At 34.9% G+C, this 26,617-nt stretch overlaps 3 protein-coding genes across 4 annotated transcripts; 1 reads left to right on the forward strand and 2 right to left on the reverse strand.

Moving 5' to 3' along the window:
• The first annotated feature begins 314 nt into the window (after positions 1-314).
• On the forward strand, positions 315-3,505 carry LOC106763102. 2 transcript variants are annotated; one of them, XM_022782275.1, is made up of 7 exons: positions 315-742; positions 905-973; positions 1,541-1,631; positions 1,708-1,874; positions 2,609-2,636; positions 2,857-2,965; positions 3,270-3,505. In XM_022782275.1, exons 1-7 carry the CDS (start codon positions 542-544, stop codon positions 3,349-3,351), a joined length of 747 nt encoding a protein of 248 aa, XP_022637996.1. In that variant the 5' UTR covers positions 315-541; the 3' UTR covers positions 3,352-3,505. The 2 variants fall into 2 exon arrangements, with proteins under 2 accessions (XP_022637996.1, XP_014502767.1); XM_014647281.2 differs by lacking the exon at positions 905-973 and having other exon boundaries at positions 319-742.
• A 955-nt stretch (positions 3,506-4,460) lies between these two features.
• LOC106764868 lies at positions 4,461-17,663 on the reverse strand. Its single transcript, XM_014649296.2, has 23 exons — positions 17,513-17,663; positions 17,132-17,244; positions 16,322-16,927; positions 15,743-15,954; positions 15,558-15,629; positions 15,348-15,482; positions 14,305-14,423; positions 13,914-14,219; positions 10,173-10,260; positions 9,986-10,091; positions 9,783-9,896; positions 8,883-9,046; positions 8,637-8,757; positions 8,243-8,467; positions 7,964-8,154; positions 6,994-7,161; positions 6,782-6,887; positions 6,423-6,560; positions 6,005-6,166; positions 5,732-5,932; positions 5,262-5,456; positions 5,085-5,156; positions 4,461-4,904 (listed from the first exon to the last, which is right to left on the reverse strand). Exons 2-23 carry the CDS (start codon positions 17,177-17,179, stop codon positions 4,752-4,754), a joined length of 3,702 nt encoding a protein of 1,233 aa, XP_014504782.1. The 5' UTR covers positions 17,180-17,244; positions 17,513-17,663; the 3' UTR covers positions 4,461-4,751.
• A 2,717-nt stretch (positions 17,664-20,380) lies between these two features.
• LOC106765254 (glucose-6-phosphate isomerase 1, chloroplastic) lies at positions 20,381-26,262 on the reverse strand. Its single transcript, XM_014649807.2, has 14 exons — positions 25,557-26,262; positions 25,334-25,456; positions 24,760-24,858; positions 24,581-24,664; positions 23,890-24,033; positions 23,744-23,809; positions 22,603-22,671; positions 22,390-22,497; positions 21,999-22,051; positions 21,782-21,920; positions 21,510-21,666; positions 21,247-21,325; positions 20,751-20,817; positions 20,381-20,651 (listed from the first exon to the last, which is right to left on the reverse strand). Exons 1-14 carry the CDS (start codon positions 26,061-26,063, stop codon positions 20,517-20,519), a joined length of 1,830 nt encoding a protein of 609 aa, XP_014505293.1. The 5' UTR covers positions 26,064-26,262; the 3' UTR covers positions 20,381-20,516.
• Between the last annotated feature and the right edge of the window lie 355 nt (positions 26,263-26,617).

Below are 26,617 nucleotides of genomic sequence, written 5' to 3' on the forward strand. Positions count from 1 at the left end.
TGTTATTTACAGAATTAATGTCATTCATATATTTTCTTCATCATCTTGAAGGTCGTATATTATTTTGTATATTCGTTTGATGTATAATCTAGTATACCTCATATTGTAAGAATTAGAAGGTTCTATCATTTCAATAATTCATTTTGATACACTTGTATTCTTCCAAAAATAAAGGATATTTAATATATAATCTAAATTTATTTGTTCACAATTATGCTAAAATAGTTAGTTATTTTTTAATTATACTTCAAAAATAATAAAAGCATGAATTTGATGAGAAAAAAAAAATAGAAAGAAACCTATGAATTGCATTGGGAGCAGCACAATCCTGACGCTGCTCTTGTTTCTGTTCTTCTTTTCTTCGTCCTCGAAAACACAACCGACAACCTCGTCCTCAAAATTAATTGAAATTCAAAATTGCTAAAATTAAGAAAACAAAAAGTCACGTGTATTCCACGCCGCCACCAATAACTCTCTGCTCTCTCCTCTCCCCACCGTCGTCAACGCACAAACATCAACCCGTTCCCCTTTCCGAACCGGAATGGAGGTTGGGGTTTCCGATCCGAACCCGAACCCGGTTCGGGTGAAGCGAAAAACCCTTGAGGCCATGCTGGAACAGTGTCAGAGAGCCCTTGAACTCATCAATGCTTCCGATGGACAACACCAAGAGCAAGAAGAGGAGGAAGAAGAAGACTCTGACGAATCGCAACCTTCCACCTCCCCCGATCCAGAAACCGATCAGGCAATTACTCTCTATTTTTTCTCTTCCAACTTAAATACTTCAAATCTCTATACGTTAGGGTAAGCGTTTTGGGATTTTCTATGTTATTTGTTCGCATTGTGCGTTTCGAGTGAAGAAAACTTGCCTTTTTTATGTATGATTTATGTGATGAACCAACAAAAGGCTTCTCAGTCTCGTGTTAGCGGAAAAATGAGGGCTTCTTTGATGAACGGATTACTTCGAATTTTTGCAGTGAGAAAGCTTTTCTTTTCTTTTTTTTTTGTAAACTTAGATGCACTTTAGATACCTTTTATGCCGCTTTCTTATCAAGATTGAAGATTTACCCTAATAATGAGCGTAATAAAAGTTTGCATTGAAGGTGGACATTGGTCAATAGGCGAAATTCCAAATCTGGCTAAAGAACAGTGTAAAACGACTGCCTAATAGCGTGTTTTGGTTACCGTTTTAAAGGCAACAAATATGTTCGATGGTACTTTGCATAGTGCTAAAACGATTAGCAAGATAAGTTTTAGATCGAAGCTAGGGTTAATCCAAATACACAATTGTCCTATTTTTTTTGTGCTAATCCAAACAACCATTTACAGCAAAGGTGTTTTTGTGTCTGTTTTGACCCTAGTCTTTTTATGTTTTATGTGGAACAGGTACTTCTTCTAGATGTAATTGTTGTTAGTGCTGTGTTGTAAATTGTAGTTGATGCGATGTGTATTATGGATATGCTTGATGATTTTTTAAGAAGGATATTTGATATTCTGTTTGAGATTTAACTTGATAGCTGGGAATGTTGTGCGTTCCATGCAGTTGTGTGACCTAATCAAATCCAGAGTTGAGTGCCGTGACTTCCTTGAGAAGTTGGAGTATGCACAAGCATCAGTTTCTCTCAGTGTAGCTGGTAACAACTCGTGCAAATGCTTTGGTTTGGGTCTTTACTTTTAGAATGCTAATGCAAAAAGCTTGGGTTTTGACAGAAGAAGGTAGTTCTTGGGATCTTGTTAGCGAAAATGATCTTTGGGAAGGTGAAGATGCTAACTCTAACTCAGACCAAGAAGATTATGTCCTTGTTAAACAAGAAGATATAGTGGAAGGAATAGCATGCTTCATGGCTGCATATTTGTTGTCCCTCAAGCAAACCAAGGTTTGTTATCAGTTTAGTCTTTTGATATTTCAGACTCTCTACCGTACCCATCAATTTACTCTCAATTGTGTCACTCTTCTGCTATAATCTGAAATACGTTAAAGTCTAAATCTGTTGACTTAAAAGCACCTTCTGAGTTCTGGTATGCCTATGTAACGGACACTGCATATGCTTCTCAGTTAGGATGCAAATTCCACAAACGGAAAAAGGACTTGTATGTTACCTGAAAGGTTGTGGGGATTTTTCCTTTAACCATTTGTAAAGTTCTCTTGTATGTTTACAGCAATGCTGTTTAAGCGAACGTGACTATTTGGTGCATTAAAATGTTTTTCTTTCCATGGTTTATAGTGAACTTTAAGTTTCTGATGCTTATAGAAAGTTGGAAGATGTCCAATTTATATCTGGCAATGTTTGAATATCAGAAAATAGCGTGCAAAATGAGTATTGCATTAATAACTACCTCCAAATATATTGTTTTCCTTTTGTCTCTGGCTTTGATGTTCAATATCTGTTCTTTTTATGTAAGTACTTTTGTTCAAAACTATACATTGAGCACTATGGTATAAATTTCAACCTATTTCTTTTTGTCACCGTATTTTACAATTTGGTAGGATTTATGATTTACAGTTCAAAAATTAGTTCGCTGATTTATAATTTAAATTGTAATCTGAGCACTGCAATAGTTATTATACTTTATTATATTCTCTCTGATTGAGTGTCTTGCTTTTTTGCAGGATTTAACCCCAAATCAACTCCAGGATGGTGAGTTTGGTTGCTTTCTCCATAATATATGTGGTCTTATTTCTTGTTTTGTCCACAACTCCGTACGTTTGAGTGGAAAATGGGGAAGAAAGTAGAAGCATCTCCTTGGCTACCTTATTCATTCTAAGATAAAGTTTTGTACTCTACTTTAGCCAAGTACTACCTAGATAAAAGAATCGGAAGGAATTTATCATTTGACTTTTTTGGCGTGTTTTTATAGCTCTTAGCAAGACATTTTCTGTGCAAAAGAAAAAGGGAAAGCTTCGAAAGGCATGGGATGGGAGCAAAGTTGTTTATAATGTTGCATCATGGGGAGCTACAGCCATTGGGTAAGTGGCTTTACCAAACACCCCAGCTCTTCGCAGTAAATGTTAAGGAACTGATTAATGTCCAACCTAGTTGATGCTAGACCTTTGAAATTGCATGATCATGTACCATGTTTATCTATGCAGTTGGTTACTTCCCGTTAGTATAACTTTAATGATATTTATGTTGGACACTGATTCTGAGTTTAAAATGTTGTCAATATGTTTTTATATTTAGCAAAGTGCAGAAAATTAGTATGATTCTTTTACCCTCTTTCAGATCATTGTTTCAATTTTATTGATTACTTTCACTTTTTTCTCGTGACAGGATATATCAAAATCCTGTTATTGCAAGGATTGCAACTAAAGCATTCTGGACTTCTTGCCAAGTTATATCAAAGCTACTCTGATCAGCCGATGCAGCTTGAAGAAAAGTTGATCTATAGTAAATTGACTGTTGTGTATTTGCTTGTGCTGCAATTAAGCTTGGTTTTCTAAACTCCCTCTGCACCGAAGTTCAATTGATCTTTATGTAGTTTGATCATGTAAATATCTTTATTCAAATGTCCCGAGTGCTATTCAAATTCTTATTCACAACTTGGCCCTGAAACATAAAACATGTCATTGCTTTCTCCAGCTGTACCTAACTCAGATTCCGGCCATAATTCAATTTAAGTTTGATTGAAATAATAAAGAAATTGAATTCCTTTTAAGTAGAGAAAGTTCATTTTTTAATTTGGTATGATATGTTGACAATTATAAATTTATTTATGGTTAATTAAATTTAAATTATGTTTAACAAGAACATATAATGAAAATGAACCCCACCAAACCAGCTCTGACTTTTCACCTCTACTCATCAACGATCATATAGAACCATTTAAAAAGACTATGGATAATAAAAAAACTGACTAAAAGTTAAAAGACCAGAAAAAGGGTATGAAAATTAATGCAGACCCGAGGCTGTTCCGTAGAGAGAATACGTAAATACAGGCCTTCAATCAAATTACCAAAACGAAAATTAAGATATCAAAGCAATCCCCCTAGATTTACAGCTCTTTCTATAAGAATAAAATGCCACGAAGTAAAAATAAATGGTGACACCAAATGTCAAGGTTCTCGTCAGAGTAGCATGTTCCTTAAAAAACTTCTACAACATCATTCCTTGGAATCAGAGTTATCAATGAGCAGGAACTAAACCATGTGATTACTTAAAAAAAGCATCAAATAACCAAAGGTGATAATCAGTTGATAGGATTTGCTCATTTGAACGAGCTCGATATTAATCAAACCTCCTAATAATCAAAAGTTACCTTTATAATGCCAGGAATTTTGAAACTACCAAAACATTGACTCGGTTAGAGTTTAATAGGCATACACTGTTAATGTGTAAAGTTTTACACTGCTAATCAATCAGAAATTATCCCATAATATGTTCTAAAAATTATTATAAAACTCAACACTTTTATCATAATCAATTAACCAACAGTGGAAGAACTTTTAATCTGTAGCGCATATATTTAGTTATAAACAGAACATTAGGGATGTCACTGCTAGTTAATCAAGAGACCAAGGTCTGATTTATAGAATGTTAAAAACTAATAAATTTATATATTATTCCTACTACTGCTACCAAGTATTACAATGAGTAATTTACTGTATATATACCATGTATAGAAAAAATAACTATTCCTCATTGAAAAGCACTTTCTGAGAGCAGTTGAGTTGCTTGCTCCTACTACAAAATTGGTGACCCATTTTCTTCTTAGCCCCATGTATGCCTCACTTCATATTTACATGTAGAATTGGCCTAATAGTAAAATGTGTTGTCCTTGTGATTGGGAGCATCCTTGCATAGCATGGAACGAACTTCCATGATGGATCTAGGTGGCTCCAGGTCTTTCTCATGCAGTGCATTTCCTAGAAGCTGCTGTATGTGTGAAGCAAAAGTATCATCCAGAATCTGCACAATATTACTTCAGGTCACAAACATAACCCAAAGTACACAGCATATAGAAACAATACAAGAAAGGGATGCCTTTCTGGCATTTTCACTATAACGCAATCAATCTAGAGCAATGTTCTTTGAGACCTTTAAAGCTATACTACAGAAACACACTGAAGAACTTAAGTGGCTACTCACAGATACAGCGACCCTTGAGCCTTTGTACCACGATCTATTCTCTTTTCTGTTCTCCAAGAAACTTAAAATTTCCTGTTAAATCATAAATATACCAAAATATGATGCAATTAATATTTGTCTGAAACATAAAAGATGCTCAAAGGCAAGGCAACAGAATCCAGATGAAAGTGAACTGACCTGTCCCATACGATCCCAAAAACCTCTACAGATGGCAATGAAAACATGAGTCTCAAAGACACTATGAAGGTGACTTATGGTACTAGCCAACTGATCTTTCAACGTCTGCATTCTACTTCTTAAATCAGACTCCACCACAGTTTCCTTCGATTCTTGAAGAATCTTTTTTAATTTTGTGGTATTCTGCAACTTTGTCTGAAACGTCATAAAGGATGCTATTATGATGCTTGAATACTCGATTATTATGAAATGTTCTTTATATGAAGAAATAAGTAACTTCACATTCAAGATAATCAAGTTTGCCATTTATAAATATCTGCTCAGTATTTACTCCATTGTAAAGCCAAAAAGAATGAGTTTTAGAAAATTTGTAATTAATTGATTTGTGCCTAAATATCATGACTGCAGTAATGCTCTACCTACACAAGTCAAATATCATAACACCATAAATTTTCTTTCAAAAGACTAACATTTTCCGCTAGTTTCTCCACGATAGCTTGCACGTAGTTCCTGAACTTTGCTCTTAGCATCACTGTCACCTCACTAAGTCGCTCACCAGGTGTTGTATTTCCAACATTTGGCAAGCAAGAACCCCATGTCTTGAACTGGGATTCAACCCTGGGACGCAGGATGTCAAGCATTCTCTTCAAGGAATTCAAAAGAACCCCAAGCTGGAAAAAGTAAGAAAATTTTAAATAAAGTATCAAAGACACGAAAAACAGTTTTTCAGAAATTTAACTCACCTCATCAGGAACAACATAGGCACAAGTAGTTCGTTTGGCAAGCTTCTGGACATATTTAAGCCCGAATTTCTTAGGAGCCATGCTTTCTTTGAGAGGAGATAATACATCTGCATATTGTTTGTCTAAAGCTTCCACAATGGCCTTCTCAATATCAGCTACGGCCTGTTGCCAATTTTTTTTTCAAAAAATTAATCAAACTGTCTTCAAACTTTTGGCCATTAAATACAATAATAGACTTAGAGCCAAGGAGTAAAAATTCCTGTTCCAAAGAGGCCTTTTTAACATAGGAAATAATTGAAAGAAGAAATAAACCTCAAGGATAGGTATTTGTTTGTGGAAGAGATGAAAAGTGAAATTGATAGTATCAAAAGTTCAGGGGTAAAAAGGGGAAAGAAATAACAAGAATTGGCATACATACATTCTCTAGAACCAAGGTATATTCTGGCCATCGGCAAATTATGACCTCATAGTCTGTCAATGTCTCCTTCAGCCGCTCATACATGTCATCAACAAAGGGAGTAGTAGAATGTTGTGTTCTAACTCCAGACCATTTCACCTGCAACAGGAATGCATTTAGATTATATATACAATGTTGTCACAACAATTTACTGCAGAAGAGATGTAGTGGTTAAGGTAAAATTCATTTTAGGAATTATAATTAAGTCCTGAAGACAATCAAAAAATTACTTCAGACCTAGTTCACCTAAAGGGAATATCTTCCTGAAGACACAAAATGAAATATGACAATATTAATGCTATATCTTAAATTTTAAGTACCTTATCTAATTTGCATGACTCCAGTAAAGATAGACGCTTATCTTGTATCCAAACAAGAATATACAAATGGAATAGCTCTTTTGCGTCTACTCCACCTTTGATGGGACTAAGGAAATAAAACAAGTTAGATCTGTGTAGTAGAAGGGATTCATTTTTTGACTAAAAAGCCAGGGCATACTTAATCTCTCCAACTAAAGCGTAGCAACACTTACCCAATACTCCAGTTTACAAGGTCTCTCTGAAAATCTGATGTTGCAATAACAAGTTCTGCAACTGGCGATGATGGCCCTGATGGTGGACAAGATATAAGGAATGCACGTAATCTATTGCAAAGCTCTGTGCTGTATATGGAAGCAGAAAGATTTGGCAGGTCCACAAAGCTGTGAAAATATTGAACCAGATGCATTAGAACCTTTAACAAACAATAGCAATCTGATAAACTAACACAATAATACTTTAAAACTAAGGAAGATGAAATTTGAAATGGATCTAATGATGTGATTGAATTCAATACCTGAGTCAACATCAAAACAAAAGTAATCATTGTACAAGAAAGGGGATGTTGTCATATGAGAATACAGACTCAAGATAACAGTTACAGTTAAAGACACAAAATGCAACATTTTCGTTTACTATATATGTAAATTACATGTTCGTTTCATAGTTCGGCTGAAACTTATTCATTTACTATAAAAGCTTTAATACCAGGTTTAATTTTTTGGAACTTAAAATGCACAGCCTTTAGTCCTGATAAGAATGAAGAAAAAATATCATGGTTAAAAATGGCAACAATAAAATCAATTAGTCCCATCAATTGTTTTGCTGAGGACTTTTGTACAACTCATTGGACTTGGTAAAGAGTAATAATATACTGCTATATAGTACCCAATACTGAATCTTATCATTCTATAAGCTAATAATACTAATTCATAGCAATTGTTGTATTATAAGTTTCCATTAACCCTGAAATAGTAGACATCTCACTGTGTAACCATCAATTAAATATAAGAACAAAAAGTCTATCTACATACAGTTGCGTTTCAAGATTAGAAGAGATGCACATAACACAGCACATATTTGCATGTAAGCATAATTAAAGATGAGATATGATACACATAACCTACATCAAAGTTCTAGAAAAATAAAATACAAACAAAATGGAGTCCTTCAAACAAATAATACCTAGGAAGTATATTTTGATTATGAATTTGGATATCCGTATAAATCTCATTTCTAAGATTTATACATAGGGTTTTCATCTTCTGGTAAGCAGTAGACATAGCTATGCCATCCATCGAACTGCTTTCATTATTTTGTGCAATATATTCATCCGTTTCACTCAGGTGCCTCTTGGACCTCTTTTTTGCGGCAACCTAGCAAGATACTAATTTGTCAATTAAATTGTAATGTCATGAGTATACAATTGACAATTGTTGTCATAAAGTATCAATTTTCTCTAACCTGGAAATAATGACAAAATGCAGTTTGAGCCTCAGGAGATAAAATATCATGAAGAAGCTTGTAAAGTTTAACAGCAGGTTCCAATGCAGGCGCTGCATGGCCAGTTGCTGGTCTGAAAACCTCTATGATGCCCGAGAAAGAAGATTCATCCAGTGATTTGTAATTTTCAAAAACAAGAGTTAGTATATGTTCAATTTGATCCCTGGTCTCTCCTAGTATTCGGTTCTGGAGATGAACAAAAATCACACCATGTTAGACAACACAAAAAATAATGAATTTGATAGTAAACAAATGCTAACAAAAAAATCAGTTCAGGTATATTGATTACATCTAAAACATTGAAGTGGCTAGTTGAAGTTATATGACAAGAATAATAATTAAATGTCAAAGATACCTCCTGGTGACTCAAAGAAGTCTTGCCATTGCCCTTCATGATAACAGGTGCTAGTAGGTTACAAACCAAGTTGAGGCAGTCTGCTGTAGGTGTCGCCACATCCATGACATAAGATAGATATCTATTTAAACAGAATGTTGTGAACACCTTATTATAATAAAATGGAAAAAAAAAAGAAAAAAGTGTGAAACTATATATTAAAGAAATCAAATAATTTATGGGAATTGCAGATCAACTTTACATTACCTCAACTTAGTATATATCTCAGATACTCCATAATAGGATGCAAACTCAGTCAAAAGCCATTTCCATGGACCATGCAACATTAGGTTCCTCTGCTGAAAGCCCTGAATTTTCATTGCAACTTCCATAACTAAGTCATAGGCAACTGTCTCTGCTACAGAACCATACTGGGATTACAGAAGACAATAAAATTTTAACACGTGAGGCACATTATATTAGAATGCTCAAGAAAATATAAGAACAAATAATTAAGCATATGACTACTCCAACAAAAAGCACACAACATTTTTATTCCCTTCTGTCAGAATAATTATATCATAGTTTCTTTCTCATTTTCTGCGCATACAACAAAAGAAAGAGGGTTGGCAGAGTGGGGCATTTTCCTGTGAATTGAAAATATTAACCCCCCACGTTGTTTGAAAAATGTTTGCTGTTCTCATTGTTTTCAGGGACCAGCAATCGTATACAGTGCATTCAAAAAAAAAAGACAAAGTATGTCGATAATTTGAAGACAGAAAAAGTTTCTTGAGCTAACCAGACCTTTAATCTGCATCTGACCAAAATCATGCAAATGATATGTCAGACAAATGAATTTAAATACAGTTGAACATAAAAAGCAAAATACCTAATAAAAAAAAAACTCAGTTCTTGACATCATATCATGGATTGTGAAAGTAACTTCTAATATTTGTGAAAGTAAGCCCTGGGAATTACCACCAAATATGATTATCTTTTCTATTTTAAATCATTTTTCAGTTCCAAGAATCCTGGCTCTTTTACGCTGGCTCTTTTACGCTGCCATGATAGCTTGACTATGATTTAAGAAAACAGATTACAGGATTTGAAGCTCTCTGTTATAGCTTTATGTCCAAAAACAACTGATCGTTGTTCACAGTAACTAACCTTAAGATGACTATTATCATCTGCACTTGTTGAGTAATTTATATAAAGTTGTAACTTGCCCACAAGCTCATGGTCAGGTTCGCGATAAATAGGCCACCAGCGTAATTTGTCAGCCTGTTTCAGTTGAACATAAATTCTATCATATGATTATCACTCAAGACAGCCAATAATAACACCCAGAGACAAACAGCATGTTATATTACCGGGTCATCAGCTATAGTAGCCACTTGGACAAGAACACGACCAAAATGTTTTCCCTTGGAATCTTGAACTTCAACAAGTAAATCATCTCCAAGGCTATCTGGAAAACTGTACAGGTATTCAGAAAATTATTCAAGAGGTAACAACCATAAAAATTGAAAAGACAAAAAGACAAACAAGAAAACTTACAACATATGGACTTCACTAGATCCCGGCTGCAACCTTACTGCATCATCTTCAACTATACTTTTCAGCCTTAAGATACATGAGTACGTCTCTGATCACATGCACAGGTAGAAAAATAAATAACGTAAAACAAACCCAGTGAAATCCAAATTAGTGAAATTGTAAGAAAGTTACATGTGTATGAAAGGAAGAAGAGAGTTAGTTAGCCTAACTGCTTTAGCAGTTAAGAGAAGCGGATAAAGATAGTATAAATAAGTTTGGTAATTTAGTTAGAGGGGACTTTTGATCAATTGTAGTTTGTACAGGACTTGTTATTCTTGTAAGGGGGAGGTTAGACTCTCTTGTTGGTCACATACATTGTATTCTTTGCTGTGAATAATACTACGAGAGGTTATACAGTGGATTCTGATGTGCTTTCGTGTGTGTTAGTGTGATTTACTTTAGGTTTCTTGAATTGGAACCTAACAGAAATGAGAATCCAGTAGGCACAATTAGAACTGAAACATCATGAAACACAGACTAAAGTAATAAAGCATATAAGGAAGTATAAAAATTCACAAAAAGATCCATAAATTCAAAAATAACTGGTTATATTAAAATAAAATGGAATACTTCTTTTGACTCAGCTGTAACAGGAGTACCATCAAAGGACTATCTTATAACTACAGAGAAGGTTAGTTCAAGCCAGAGAGTATACCTGATAGCTAGACTACAGCACAATAATTTTTTCCCTGGCAATAATAATATAAGATAGAGAGAGTGGAGGCTTCCTAGTTATAGATTTAGGGAGAGACAAGAGTCAATGAGACCTCACAAACAGCAGCAGGAATTGGAAAACTTTTATGTAGACTCCATTCAATCCTATTCCTACCTTTATGTCAACCACTATAGCTAAAATGCAATTTTAATGGTGTCAAGCTACTAATGATTGAAATGTAACACATGACAATGAGTTTATTAAACTACAATCAAATGACTATATGCAACCCTTTCATAAAAACCATCACAACTATAATAAATTATTAATCAAGGCAAATTACATTCAGTAAAATTCAAATATTAATCAAGGCAAATGTTTCAGTAAAATTACATTTAAAGAATTGCATGGTGTTAGATATATATATTAGATTATTTGATATCTTAGATAAATATCTTATCTTTATCTTTTATCTTTAGTCACTTTGTTATTATTCTTTATTTGTATTTTGGACTTAACCCATATTTTCTTTATTATAAATAAAACACCCTATGTGTATTTTTTACACAAAAGAGATTAATCTCATACATAGTTTTTCACTATATTCAATATGATATCAGTGGTGGTAGTGGTGAACAAGGCACAACTAGAGAACCACAAATAAAAGGAATATTGATTGTATTAGATAGAGACATATCAAAAGAAGAATGACCTTTAAAGTAAAAGAAAAAGACTCATTGAAGATGACATCTACATAAACAAAATGGCGACTAAGAGAAGGAGAAAAGCACTTGTATCCTTTTTGTGATCTAGTAAATCCTAAAATAAACACATTTGTGGGATTGAGGAGATAATTTATCAAGACCATGACTAAAATTATAAATACATGTAGACCCAAAAACTTTTAGATGTAAGGGATGAAGTTCATGATAAAATAAAATAGAATGAGGTATTTTATTATCTAAAACTGAAAAGGGCATGCAGTAAGAATAGCATCACCCCAAAAATATTGAGCAACCTCACCATGAATTAAAAGAGTGCAAGTTGTTTCAATAAGATGTCTATTTTTGCGCTCAACCATCCTATTTTAATGAGGTGTATAAGAACATGAAGTTTGACGAATTCAAAATTTGTTGATACACCCCTAATACTAAACTTCTACCAAACCAGGGGGAGTATAAATTAAATCCTGAACCATATAAAAGACTAGTTGAAAAATTAAATTATCTTACAATCACTCGTCCTAAGATTTCATTTGTAGTCAACGTGGTCAGCCAATTTCTTAAGTCCACATGTGAAGATCATTGGAATGTAGTCATTTGTATACTAAAGTACATTAAAGAAGCTCCTAGAAAAGGATTGTTATATGGTCCAATAATCATACAAGAGTTGTTTGTTATTCAAATGTTGATTGGACAAGATTTCTTTCTGATAGAAGGTCTACATTCAAATATTGTATCTCCATTGGTGGCACCTTGATCTCTTGGAAAAGCAAGAAAGAAAGTGTCGTGGCAAGATCTGATGCAAGGCAGAATATAAAGTCATGGCCTCAACTACTGTGAGCTTGTTTAACTTAAACAATTGCTTAAAGAGTTACAGTTTGGATATGTCACTCAAATGACACTTATATGTGATAGTCAGACTACTCTTCATATTAGTTTTGTTGAAATATAATGTCTTTATGTTATTACTAATATTTATGTTAGAGTTGAGTTAGGGGCTTCCCGCCCTTTTATTTTTCAGAACTATTGTCTTCTATAAATATAGTAGAAGTTGTATCAGACTTACTTAATCAATAATAGAAGACTTTTTATTTTCTCTCAACTACAAGTTGGTATCAGAGCCATGATTAGAGCCTTCTTAGCAATATTTGTTGTTTGTTGGGCATGTTGTTCCACCGGGCCGCTATCGCCATAAAATGTCTAATCCCGTGCTCGAGATGTATATACCTCGGTGTGAGAGGGGGTGTTGGAAGTCCTACATCGACTAGAAATAAGGTCAATTCAGTGTATATAAGTGGGTGCAAATCTCACCCTACAAGCCGGTTTTGTGGGGTTGAGTTAGGCTTAAAGTCCACTTCTAACAAGTTTTAATCTTATCTTTCATGAGATTGATTGTCATCCCATTCGAGAGAAGATTGTATCTAAAGACATCAAGATTGAGATTGTTAACTCAGGTTCTCAATTAGCAGTTACAGGACCGAGAACTGATTATATTTGTATCAAGCTTGGTACATACAATTTGTATGTACTAGTTTGAAGAGAATGTTAGATATAGTAGATTATTAGATATTTGAGATATATATCTTATTTTTATATTTTATCATTAGTCATTTTGTTATTATTCTTTATTTGTATTTTAGACTTAATCCATATTTCTACACAAGGGAAATTAATCTCATAATTAGTTTTTCACTATATTCAATACATAGAAACAAAAAAACAATTCCATGCACACAGACATCATAATATTGAACACTTGACAGTACTATTACACAATTCCAAGGATTAAGGAGTACACACAACACTAGGAGCAAAATCTGATAGTTTGTTAGGAATCTGAGTTAGAATCCTCGCACTCTCCCTTACCCACTCTCGTCAAAGGCACACAAACACAAATGAGCAATTGAATCGAATTATATTCACATCAAAGAGCAACGAATACAATGACAAACAGGGGAGCCTAACCCCCCTCACAAGGTCCACGACCTGTCTTTGTAAAGTAAGTATTTGCTAGCTAACAGAAAACGCGAATGGGTCCCCTTATAAAGACCCCTTTCCCGCCTTTCTTAACTGCCTAGGCAGTTATTTATTCTCTCAGTTTACTATTTTATTTTCCTTGTTTATTTCTCTTTTTATATACTTTCCAGCTCCTAACATAGTTTCACAGAAAGCCAAAACTCAATTAGACCAAATTCCTTCTTAGAGTTAAACAAGTCTGATATTTTGGCCATAATAGAAATATTGAGAAGGAATTTTTTCAGACAGTTTTCTCCATAATATAAAGAAATAATGAATAATTATAATGCATTTTGCTTTACTACATACCTTGCACAACTTCATATGATGATGAATTATTCCTTAGAGTTGTTACGCCAACCTTCAGGAGTCCAGATACCTGCTGTATGTAGCGGGTACTAGCATGCACATATGCCAGGCTTTGTCGAGCCAAGGAACCATTTGCGGGCACCCGTGGAACAAATCGAATTCTTCTGAGAGCTTGAAATCCAGCAGATAGTGATGATTGCAAAGTGGAGAAATGGTGTCGCACAGAGTCCATTTTAATTTTGTTTGTCATTAATGATGACATACTACAGCCATTAGGAGGGTCCAAGCCCATTTTGACTTTACGAACTGCAAAGTGAAAAATGTCTAAACAAGGATGCACTTGGGATGAAGTTAAATAATTTTATTAGTAAAAGGTAACATGAGAATGTACCTTGCACCTTCATCTTGCCAATAAGTTTTTTGGGTTTTGGAGCAATACCCTCACTGGAAGGCTCTGCGTTACTCTTCATCATCAGTTCATCTTCTGATTGTAATAGTATCTGCCGTAATCTACATATACCAAAAAAGGAATTCAATAAGAACAGAGGAACCAAAATAATAGTCAGGGATCCACAATTAAAAAAAAAAAAAAAAAACTTGTTAAATAGAGGCATGTGAATGGTCGTCTAAGTGCCAAGAGAAGTAGTAGAAAGCTTTGGAAAAGAAAGGTGTTAACAAAATTTTCATTGACCTTGGTTCATAAAATAAAGTTTTATTTAATGACAAGACAGACACTGTCCCCTGTTGTCTCCCTACTTATTCCTGAGAATCATGCAAGTAAAATGTTTACTTATTTCATGGTTGCAGAAAAATAATGTTTTTTTTTCCAATGTTTTGGCCAGAGTCAGCATGACATAATAAACACCTGTGTTAGATTCTCCACAAGACACTATACACTGTAGCATATAGAGTTAGCACCATTTGTTTATTCTCATGGATAATACACAATAGAGAAAGGCTTATTTATGGTTTTTATAGACTTACAAAAAGAATAAGACCAAGTGCCAAGAGAAGTAGTAGAAAGCTTTGGAAAAGAAAGTTGCTCACATGATTTTCATTGACCTTGGTTCATAAAATAAAGTTTTCTTTTATGACAAGAAAGACACTGTCCCCTGTTGTCTCCCTATTTATTCCTGAACAATGGAATCATGCAAGTAAAATGTTTACTTATTTCATGATAGCAGCAAAATAATGTTTGTTTTTCAATGTTTTGGCCAGAGTCAGCATGACATAATAAACACCTGTGTTAGATTCCCCAAAAGATAGTATACACTTTAATATGTAGAGTTAGCACCATTTGTTTATACTCATGGGCAACACAACAGGAAACAGCAAGAGTATCTTTACCAGAACTAAATACACGACTAAAGGAAGGACAGGGATGAAGAGGGCAAAAGAGGGAAAAAGAGAAGTGTAGGAAGAACCTTAACTTACCCAAATGAATCCCTAAGTAGAGCACATTCATTTTCCAAAAACATAGGAGCTTCCATGCACTGCATTGCCCAAGCATGAAGGCAAAGGCGCACACAGGCATCATATGCAATCACTCCATGCCATGGCCCAAGAGCACTGAAATGAATTTACACAGAAATTAGCCACAGCCAAGGAGAAAATATTGAGCACTATCAAAGAGGCATGAAATACCTTGCATGAAATGTTGGAAGGCGGGGTGGGTGTGAATTTGAAGATGTAGCAGCCTCTGAACCGGTAGCAGTTCTGTAAATATAGAACAGATTAAATAATATTGGATAGCTACACATGCACATAAAGTGTTCAGCTAGGAAGTCATGTACTTTTGAAAAAGTTAAAAACTCAAATGTCTTGCTAACCTAGCAAATTGGTCGGGGCTCCCACTTTCAACATGGTTTTCTATCTTATCCCCTGAAACAGGTTTCAAAGTACTTGATTCAGCTTTGTTTGGAGAAATATGAGCTCTGGAAGTGGGGATTTCCTTGTGTGTTTGTCTGATATCTTGAGTAGAACCAGAAAATGGGGGTGCACTGGGAATGTCATCATCTTCATCATCGGATATTCTTCCATGCTGGGAATTTTGTAACACAATTCAAGAAGTTAGACTAATTTCAGCCATACATTTGTAGACTAGTGGGTTTAAGTCCTAAATCAAAGATGAGAAAATATATAAGGAAATAATACAGACCAAGAAGAGGCACACTGCCAATACAACAACAGTGATTAACGCAGCATCTGCCTTCTCGAATACAAATCTTAAATAACAGTATAAAAGGCCTGTTGTACTATAAACAATGCTTTTTTGTCACCATACGGTGTTTCAAAAAATCAATTCATATTAGCAGTTATACCAAGAAAATTTTCAGTATTACTGGATACTGTAGGCCACATTACAGATATGCACTTGAATAGTTTATACCATATCCACCATTCCATACCTTCTCTGCAGCATTTTTCACATTCATCCTTGAAGGCACACTAGAAGCATACCCTTCAGACAAATAAGTTCTACTTCTTGGCAGAGCTCCATTGATACTTCCTCCTACCTGCGTGGTAGAGAATTCAGAGCTAGCTGCAGAATCCGATGAATCATCCTCTGTGAAGCCACTCTGCCGCACATTAGCAGCCCCCCTCATCACCGGATCCCTCACAGTGCCAGGTCTACCAACCAGTGTTTCCCTGGAAGAACTGACCTCTGAGTATGTATAATCACTTCCATATCGGGCCCCCCTTTGATTGAAGTTTCCAAATCTCCTTGCAGCACCATTAGGAATTCTTCTATCTTGTGGTGATGAATCCAATGAGTATCTGCCACCATAAACTTCTTCCTCCGATTCAATGCTGTCATCATTATCAGAATTTGAAGCACTATCTCCAGTCTCACCTGGCACAACTGTAGATACAGGAATTGCATTAGCAGGAAGATGCCCACTCCTGAATTTTGCTGGGGGTGGTAGCCCAAACCCTCTACCAGCACCACTCTTCATCCCACTGATGGGATCATTGCGTGATCTCAATGCAGTGTTTGAGATTGGAAGTTCCTTCTAAACAAAAACAAAAAAAAAAAATCAAAATTTTCACATACACTAATGTAGTGGTAAGAGTGTTCCAGAACACCAACACAAAAATTAAAAAAAAAAAAATACATAACTTTACAAACACTACCCAAATTAAGAAAACCCCATGTGAGTCATACCGTCAAATAATAAAACTCTAAGAACTAACAGTCAAAAGGGTGTGATGGTTACCTCTCGAACCCATCGAAGTGCATTTCTGTCAAGACCTTCAGTGAACATCTTAACCTAACCACCAAATCTAAAATAGAAACCCCTTGAAAAGAATGCACTTCCAAATGAATGCCCTAACACAAAACAATGAAGCTTCTGATTAAACAAAACAAAAGGTGTTACAACAAAATCATGCAGATACTAAGGCATTCTGACATGTAAGAACACACAGATTAGAAGGGTTTGAGTGGAGAGAAGAGGTACTGATCGGAAAAAGGAAAATAAATAAAGCCTCAATGAGAGACTGGAATCAGTTTAGATATAAAGAGAGAGAGTAGAAATAGAACTATAAAGGTAATGGGGGTGCGAGATTTGAAGCAGAAAGAAAAAGGGTTTGCTTACTCAAAAAGCTTCCTTTAATTTGGTTTCTCTCTCACCCACAAACTCAGAGACTGAAAAAAGGAAAGACCCACAAAACTCAAAACCTCTGCGGCTTGTCTCTTTCTTTGGGTGCCTCTGCACTGCACTGGTGCTATTCTTCAATGATCTCCATAACACCCAATTATGACCGTTTATATTATTAAAGAAAATATGTGACATATTTTAAAAAAAATATTCTGTATCTATAACATTCATACAACATTTTATTTATCTTGTAGGAAACCTCATCTGTCATGTAAATGTTGCTACATTAAAAATCTTTGATTTATATAGGAAAACTGTCATTTTTTTGTAATTAGAAATCTTAAAATGAAATCAATGTCATATTTAATGTTAAGAAGATAACTTACAACTTAACATTTTAAACAAAATTTGTCTTTTTCTCTAGGAGACTATAGTGTTAAAAAATGTTAATAAAGTTTTTATACTTTCTTTTATTACTGTGAACCGATAAAAACATTTACATTTTAGTGTATATATATTTACACTTTTATTATAATAGAATAATATAATTTTTAAAAACATATATATACTATATTATATATTTTATTATATAAAGAGAAATCATCCTGTGTAAATATACATATGGTTTTCAATTTTACTCTTTTATAAGTAATAATTTATTAATTTTACCTTTTAAGTCATTTTTTTAATCTAACTATTTTTTTAAATTCAGCCATTTTTTAAATCAAAATAATTATTTATAATAAAATATTATTAACAAGATGGAAAAAAACTATCTACAATGAATTATAAAAAATGTTTTATATTTAGTTTTAATTATAACTATATTTTTTAGATTAAAAATAAATACGTGTATTTTTACTAATAATTTGATAAAAGTAATATTAAAAATATAAAATTAATTTAATTTAAAATGTGTATAATTTTGTATGAGTAATAGTAAAAATATATTTGCTAACTATTTTTAATTAAAGTGACACCATTTAAATACTTATTTTATAAAATAAAAAATGGTTTTTATATATTAAAAAATAAAATTAAAATATAGAATTAAAAAATATATTTCTATATAAATATTTTAAATTTTTTAATTTTTATTCCTGTGATAAGAAATAGTCTGTGATTCTATAGAATGGTGTATTGTGGAAATGACGGTGATTTGGCGCCGTTGCCTTCTGCCAAAAGCTTTTTATTTATATATTTGTGACCGACTAAAAAGAAAAAAAGAATTGCTGACGGGTGAGAATATAAAGGACAATAGTTTGGTAATCTGAGACTTGACCAATGACGAGTGGAAGGAATTGTGCAATTAATTAGTTTTTTATAAATATTTAATTCAAACAAACAATAAAGGTGGGATGAAATCAAAAATCGACCGTTGGAGTGGGGACACTTTATGGTCTTTTGTCTTTAACAATAAAATTTTTTTGGTTGTGGGAAGAGAAAATAAGGAAAAATAAGAAAAAAGAGCAAAAGGGGCCACAAGTGGTATAAGCACATGGTGGTGGTCCCACAATTAGCCTAATCTATTTCTTTGTTTTTATTTATATATGATATTGGCTACTAAGTTACACACAAATCAGCTACAGGTTCAAGTTGGTTGGTTAGGAGCCACAGTGGTATAGAAGGGAAATTTAGTTACATGGTTCTGAGAAATTTGTTGTGACAGCCACATGGAATATGCTTCAAGTTGACGGCTAGAATCATGAAGGGTGTTAGCTCTGACTTTAATTTGAAATTTTTTGAATGTCAATATAACGATAAGCTTTTTATGATATATTGACATTTTTTATTTTTTCATTTCAAATATTCAATCATTGCACTATCATTTTGACATGGGAGTCCCACTGATACTTGGTTTGGTTGTTACCTTCTGCTGCACAGTGAATTATAGATGCATACACCAAACCTTTTAATTTCAATGACACCTCAATTAGTACATACCCACATACTACAAGAATTAAATTAAATAAAGCCGTTATGATTTTTAGGCAATAATGGAGGAATGAAGCAGAGGAAGTTATTCTAAGATGAGTCATGTTATAGGCATGGTGTGGGTGTGGAACACCTGAGCATCCATTCAGCACAAAATAAGGTGCAAGACAAGAGAGACGTTTTACGTTAAAGTGTATCAATGTGAACGCGTTTGGACAGCCAAGCAACAGGAGTGTTTCAAATTCTACTGACAGCTGCGTGTGAAAGGTTAGTATGAGGTGACTTATAATTGAGAATAAAATAATGAGGGACCAAATAATTAGACAATTTGATTGAAAAAGGCTTGATTCGACCTAATTGTTATGTTTATTGCCTGATAGAAACATTTTACGTTCAATTGTCCTCCTCATTGGCTTTGTTAGGTACAATATCTATCAAACTTGTAAATGTATGGCTCATGATGTGATATTATTGATTGTAAAATAAATGGTCTGATCTTACCCTATTTTTCAAGTTATATTTAATGGTGTTAAAGAACTATTTTAAAGTTAGTCGTGGGAATTCCTTTGTCAGGATTAGCACTCAGAAGCAAACAGTTGTGACTAAGTCAGCAACACATGTAAAGGAACGGAATTAAGGTAGCATCACACATTACGATGTATTGCATTACCTGACTGACGTGGTGCTTTTGCGATGTAATGTTTGTGCTTAATCAGCTAATCTCGTTCTACCATGCAACATTGTATCTAGAAAGGCTCGTCATGATGCTTTTATGGACAAATTCTGGTAAAAGGTCACCAGTTCTAAAAAGACCAGCTTGCTTAATTGTAAATTAATATCTAGATCCTCCATTTCGTACTAGGATACATTCAACCGCTAAATTAAATATGACTCAAATAGATCACCTAAACTCAACCAGCCTTCCAAAAGTTCGTCTAAATAAATTAAAAAAAATATATATCTTTATTGTAGATGGAGAGATCCAACAACCAAAACAATTTATTGCTTTTTGATGGGTATTCCCACACATCTATAACGTTATGAATGAGGATTTCGTTAGTCTAACTCATGCGTACAGTTCATCAAGATTACACTCCCCAAGAAAAACCTTAATGCTCCGTGGAGAACCACAGTTACCTTCAGCAATTAGTGCTCTGTCGTTGGCAGCCATATGAGCAATGATCTTGTAAATCATTTCAATCTGCAGAAAGTAAAATGTTACAAAATTTATCAGACTCGCGGTTCTTAATGAAAGTTTAAGAAAATTAATATAAGGAAGCGGTGGGGCAGCAGTATATACATCTTCTGGGGCATGGCAACGGTCAGCGACTTCTTCAAGTGTTAATGGTTCGACAGGTTCCTTGCAGCTGAAGGCAAAAGTAGATAAACACCAATCAGTGATGAATTTAACTGGGCAATTGCTTGGTAAAGAATATTGATGCTGTGTACAAAAGCTTAGTATGAAATCCGAATATTGATCCTCTTCTATTATCTTTAATGGTGTGCGTATATATAGCATGCACAATATTGGATTAATAACAAAAATTCCAAAAGATTATTATACCAAGAGACTCAAAGCTTCTACATTCTTACAACAAGTCAATTGCATCATAAGTAAACAAAATGATAGGAACCAATGCTGAGCATCAGGATACATCATAGTTCCACAGCTACCCTCGATAAAGAAATACCCACCCAGAGCTTATGAGTTCTTCTGAACTCATACATTCAGGAAGATCGGGACATGCATATATCACACAGATAAGTCTGCTATTTACAAGCATACTACAACGTACCTAGCTTCATTTAGCACTGCCAATACCCGCTTCTGAAGTGCTAATACTTCTCCTGCGGCTTTCTTACCAGCTTCCACACCTAATTATCAGCGGCAGTTAAATGAGAATGATGACACTAATTTAGGCACTAAAAGAATAAAACAATTTAATTAGCAACTCTCAAACTTCCAAACCAACTGGGATCAAGTGAGAACGCAAGGATGATTTTCAATATTTTACTTAGATCCAGAAAATCCTAAAACAGACTAATATGTACAGCTTACCAGGTTGGTGATACGCATTTATGTTAATAATCGAGGCATATATTCCAACAGCCCGTTCATAAAGGGCTATTAGGGCACCAACTGATCTGGGGTTCACTTCTTGCACTGTGACTGTGAGGGATTCACGGTTATTGGCATACAGGGCTGACCTTGTTCCCTGAAGAAACTTCAAATTTTTAGCACTATGCACAAATAACAATTAACCACATTAATATTTAAGTAGAATCACCACCAAATGCAATCAGAAAATATGATTGATTAATAGGTCAGACCTGTAGCATACCAAACAGGTAGTCACCACATGTGACACCTGGTTCAAGCTCCCAATCATGACCAGGTGGTCTATCGCGTAGCACCTCAATGAATGTCACAAAAAAATTGTGCACACCTTCCCTCAGTTGCTGAATATAGCTGTTTCGGGTAAAATTTATTAAACAATTTAAACCAAAACTTATGCCCAACAAACTTTAAACTATAATAAAAACTCACGCATGCTGATCCGTGCTTCCTTTATTTCCATAGACACTAATTCCTTGGTTAACCTGTGGGATCAAATTCTGAAGGCATTAATTCATGAAAATTTTAAGTGTTTTAAGATTAAGCATCGTCACAAACTGAGTTTATCAGCAGCACGTCAACCAAGCTGATATATCCCAGGTATGATAAAAGCAAGAGAGCTCCATCTATAAGTGTGAAATGTGTGCTTCCTACGTCATTACAATTTACAAAACTACAGATAATAAGATACTGCTTAGTTCTCATTAGATATTGGCAGCTGTAAACTGAATAAAGAAAAATCTACCATTTTCCCCAAAAAACGCAAGACAAAAGTATCAAAATAATGACAGTAAGAATTTTTAGACACATCATATTCACATACCCGATTACCATCCAAGTCAAACTCCTTGCCAAGAGATTCCATGACCAACTGTTGCAAGTATCTACTAAATAATAACAAGCTGTCCTTATATGGAAGGATAACCATATCCTGAGTAATAAAAAGGAGGATAGAATCATAATAAGCAATAGTGACACGAAACAGAAGATAAGACAGTGACTAATCATTCACAAACTAAAACTTTCTGATGCATACTTTTGATCCTACACCATCTGTAGCCCAATACCAACATAAAGCCAGCAAAGCTGCAGGATTATTCCTTATCTGCATAGAAGTGTCAAATAGTAAGAGTTCCCTATGATTGAGGTGAGAGTCAAAAATTGAACGGCCAGAATGGTAAAGTAGAAAGAAAGGTGGAAACTGAATTGTATAAGAACATTATATAACTAATGCTACACCAGTTACCACACTTAATCACATTATGGTTAAAAGAAGTCAAGGGCATTCAAAAAATTGTTTTCTAGAGATATAACCAGCTTATCTAATTCTAATTTTTCACTAAAAAAGCTTTCCTATTCCCACATACCAACATCAATGTTCTCAATTTGTCTTCCTTCACATATTGTTGAACATTCTACCATCAAGAGGAGAAAGCGATAGTTTGCATGGCCACAAAAGCATGTTATAGGATGAAATGAAACATGCTTATTCTAAAACAAGCTGATAGTATTGAGTTTTTCACCGTAATGATAAGAAAGAGCATTACTGTGACAAACATTCACACAACACATCTGTGTCAAGTAATCATAAGCTAGAAGATCCAAACTCAAATTACCTCAGTATTTTAGCTATAGCATGGATTTTGACACTAAATGCACTTCAATAGGTTATTAGTGTTTAGCGCTGCAAACTTTACCAAGCTATTGTTTCATTCTATTACTGGTTCTAGGGGTATGTCGGCAATTTTCTAATTTATGGTTTTTTTATCTAGGAAAACTAACCATATTGTAAAACTAACCAGTTCTAGGAAATACTTGAAGAATGTATGCAGAAAAAGAAAGAATTAAAATGTACATCAAAAACTAAAAAACTCATGCAACAGCAATAGTTGCATTTATAACCAACCAACAAGCCAACTGTTTCCTTAACAACTTGCTAACATAAAGTAAGTTGATCAACAAATTTCATAACTGATTACCACCACTCATGTATTTGGCCCATGGAGCATCAATAGTACTCTAACATAGATACAGTAAGTCATTAAGTAAAAGTTGTTCACTTGTTCCTCTAGGTGGTGCACTGTTATACAGGAAAAACGTTCATCTAAATAAGCACGACACTAAGTAATCTTAAAATGTTAAAACGTTGGATAGAATGTCCAGAAACATGATCATACCACAGTACTTCTATTTGCCTCATCCATTAATGCCGCACCAGCAAGCATTTCTCTGATGTCAATGGTCTGAATAAAGACGTGTTACAGTTTAATATAAAATGTCAAAGTAAAATAGCAATAAGTTGTTATTGTTTAGGGCCAATTACCTGAAGGGCTGCTGGAAGCAAGCCAACCGCAGACATCTCTGATGTTCTACCTCCCACCCAGTCAAACATAGGAAATCTAGCTAACCAGCCCTCAATTCTTGCAGTGTTATCCAACAAAGAATTTTCTTGTGTTATAGCAACACCCTGCATTATACACCATGCAATAGCAGATGAAGATGATTGTTTAGGTCACAAACTGACAACGGATGCACAAAAGTAGGGCCAATGTCATTGAGAAATTCATATTAATGCCAACAGAAAAACACATTGCTCATAACTAAAATTGTGACAGATAAATACTCGAAATCAATATTATATTAAGTTAATATAGAAAGAGATTTTCCATAATTCGAAGACTTAGTGCATGTTGGAATTACGTTTGCACATACGTTAATCTGTTCACTTCAATCCACCAAGAGACAAGCCTTTCCATTTGCACTTGTTGGATTGGAACATGTGTCTACTGATATCCAAATACACTATTAACATCACTCATTCATCCATTCATCAGAGCGTGGAAAAAAAACCCTTAAATAGTTGAAGAGACTCAGTTATATGTAGACAAGGCAAGAAAATCTGTGAAAATAGAAGCCATAGAAATGACCTAAAATAATATCTTAATATTTAACACATCGTCATTCAAAAAAATTTAGAAGGAATTTCTTATGAAAATTAAAACCTGAGATTAAACCTGTTTTGGGAAATTCAATCCAGCTTCACGAAAAGCTTTCTGCACTTCTAACAAGCCATTTCTAGTCTCTGGGGTACCACCACTCTGAAGATAAATCAAAATTCATAATTCAGCGAAATACAATAATAAATTCCACTAACACCATATTCAAACAAAAAGAGTATAATCTCCATGTACACCTTCGAAATTACTAGTACAAGTGTTGAAGCTAGCTCAGGCCCAAGTTGTGCAATTTGATGATCAATTCCAGCAGGATCCGTGTTGTCAATAAATCTTATCTGTCAAAAATCCAAAACATCAATTTTACCCCATAACAATGTGTTTGAGAATGCCTCATTCACATTCCACAAAGAACAAAGCTTAAGAGATTGTTTGATTCGATAGAATGTTTTCCATTTTCTATAAGTGGAAAAAAATATAAGTTTAATTTATATGCATTGTCAACCAATCGAAATTCTTCATTAGTACTTTTAATGTAATCATTGTAGTAGTAAACAGTAAAACTAAACAAACTTATCGAACATGCGAGGCTATTACTAGATGACAATGTTAAAACTCTTTATATCGTCACGGCAAACACTATTTACTCTTTTACCATTTCATATATAAACTTTCAAAAATTAGGGGTACATTTTGGAAACAAAATTGAAGTTTCCAAGTCCAGTTCACTTTTAATGTTAACCTCTAAAAACTCCAATTATAATGGAGGTTTCGAAGTTTGAATCATTCATTTAGCTGCTCGGATCGTATTACCTTGAGTGGAGGATTATCCGGAGCCAGCGCCTCCGCCACAAACTGCGGTCCAAGTGCGGAGCCTCCGATCCCAACCGAAAGTATTTGAGTAAACCTCCCCTCCGGCGACGACGGCGGCTTAATCTGCCAAGACGCAAACCACCAAACCGCAATCTCTAACCAACCACACTACATGCAATAAAGTGGAAACGCAGCTAACTACAAACCGCGACATCGAACTAACCTTACCGCTGACGACGTCGTTCGCGAAGCTGCAAATGGCGTCGAGCGTGTTATCAATCTGCGTTTTGAGGAACGCGGTGGGCGCCCGCGAGGAGTCCCTGAGCCAGTAGTGGCCAACCATTCGTCCCTCGTCCGGGTTCGCGATGGCGCCCTTCTCGAGGTCCTCCATGGCGCGGAGCGCCGCCTGGAAGCGGGGCTCCATTTCGCGGACGAACTCGTCGGTGAACCCGACCCGGCTGACGTCCAGGTAGAGGCCTAGCTCCTTGTGCTGGTAAAGCCACTCCACGTAGCGGCGCCATAGGGTGCGTGAGTCCTTCTCAAGTCCCCCGTGGTGCGGTTTTGTTATCGAAGAGAGTTGCGCGGGAGCTTCATGCGCGAGGGAGCGAGGGGGGAAGAGTTTGGGGCGGGAGGGGAATGAGGGGAGAGGGGTGCGGCGTCGTTTTGGGGTGGAGTGGTTTTGGTGGTTGAGAGTTGGGGAGGATGAGCAAATGCCTGATATTGAGGCCATGGGAAATGAAGGGTTAGTTAGTTAGTTAATTGGGGTTTGGTCATTTTTGTTTTCTGAAGATTTTGGTTTCTGAAGAAGTGTCTTGGGATTGAAATTGAAGTGGAATGAATGTGTTATGAGAGGAGAGGGAAAGAGGAAGAAGAAGAAGAAGAAGAAGGAGTAGCTTTGTGTGATTGTTGGTGACTTGGTGTGCTGACTGGGATAATGAAAGGAGTGGTGGGTTTTCATTGGTTGGTGGGAATAAACTATCTCTTGTCTTACCAAAATAGGGTTCAACTCCAACTATTATTACCTTTCTACCCTAGTATATTCTCCTCTCACTTCCTCTTTTCACAATATAACGACAAATCTTACGTTTTTAAGTAACCAAGTATTTATTGTTGTCGCACGATCACGTTGTAATTGTAAAGTACACCACTTGCACAATTTTTTCGGGAAATTATGTAAATGGACAAAAGTTAAAAAAATTATTCTCAAAAGTTGTGATTAATTGACACGATGGAAGTTGTACCAGAATTAACTGTGTCATATATATATATATATATATATATATA

This window comes from Vigna radiata, chromosome 6, assembly GCF_000741045.1.
Source record: "Vigna radiata var. radiata cultivar VC1973A chromosome 6, Vradiata_ver6, whole genome shotgun sequence".
Lineage (NCBI taxonomy): Eukaryota > Viridiplantae > Streptophyta > Magnoliopsida > Fabales > Fabaceae > Vigna > Vigna radiata.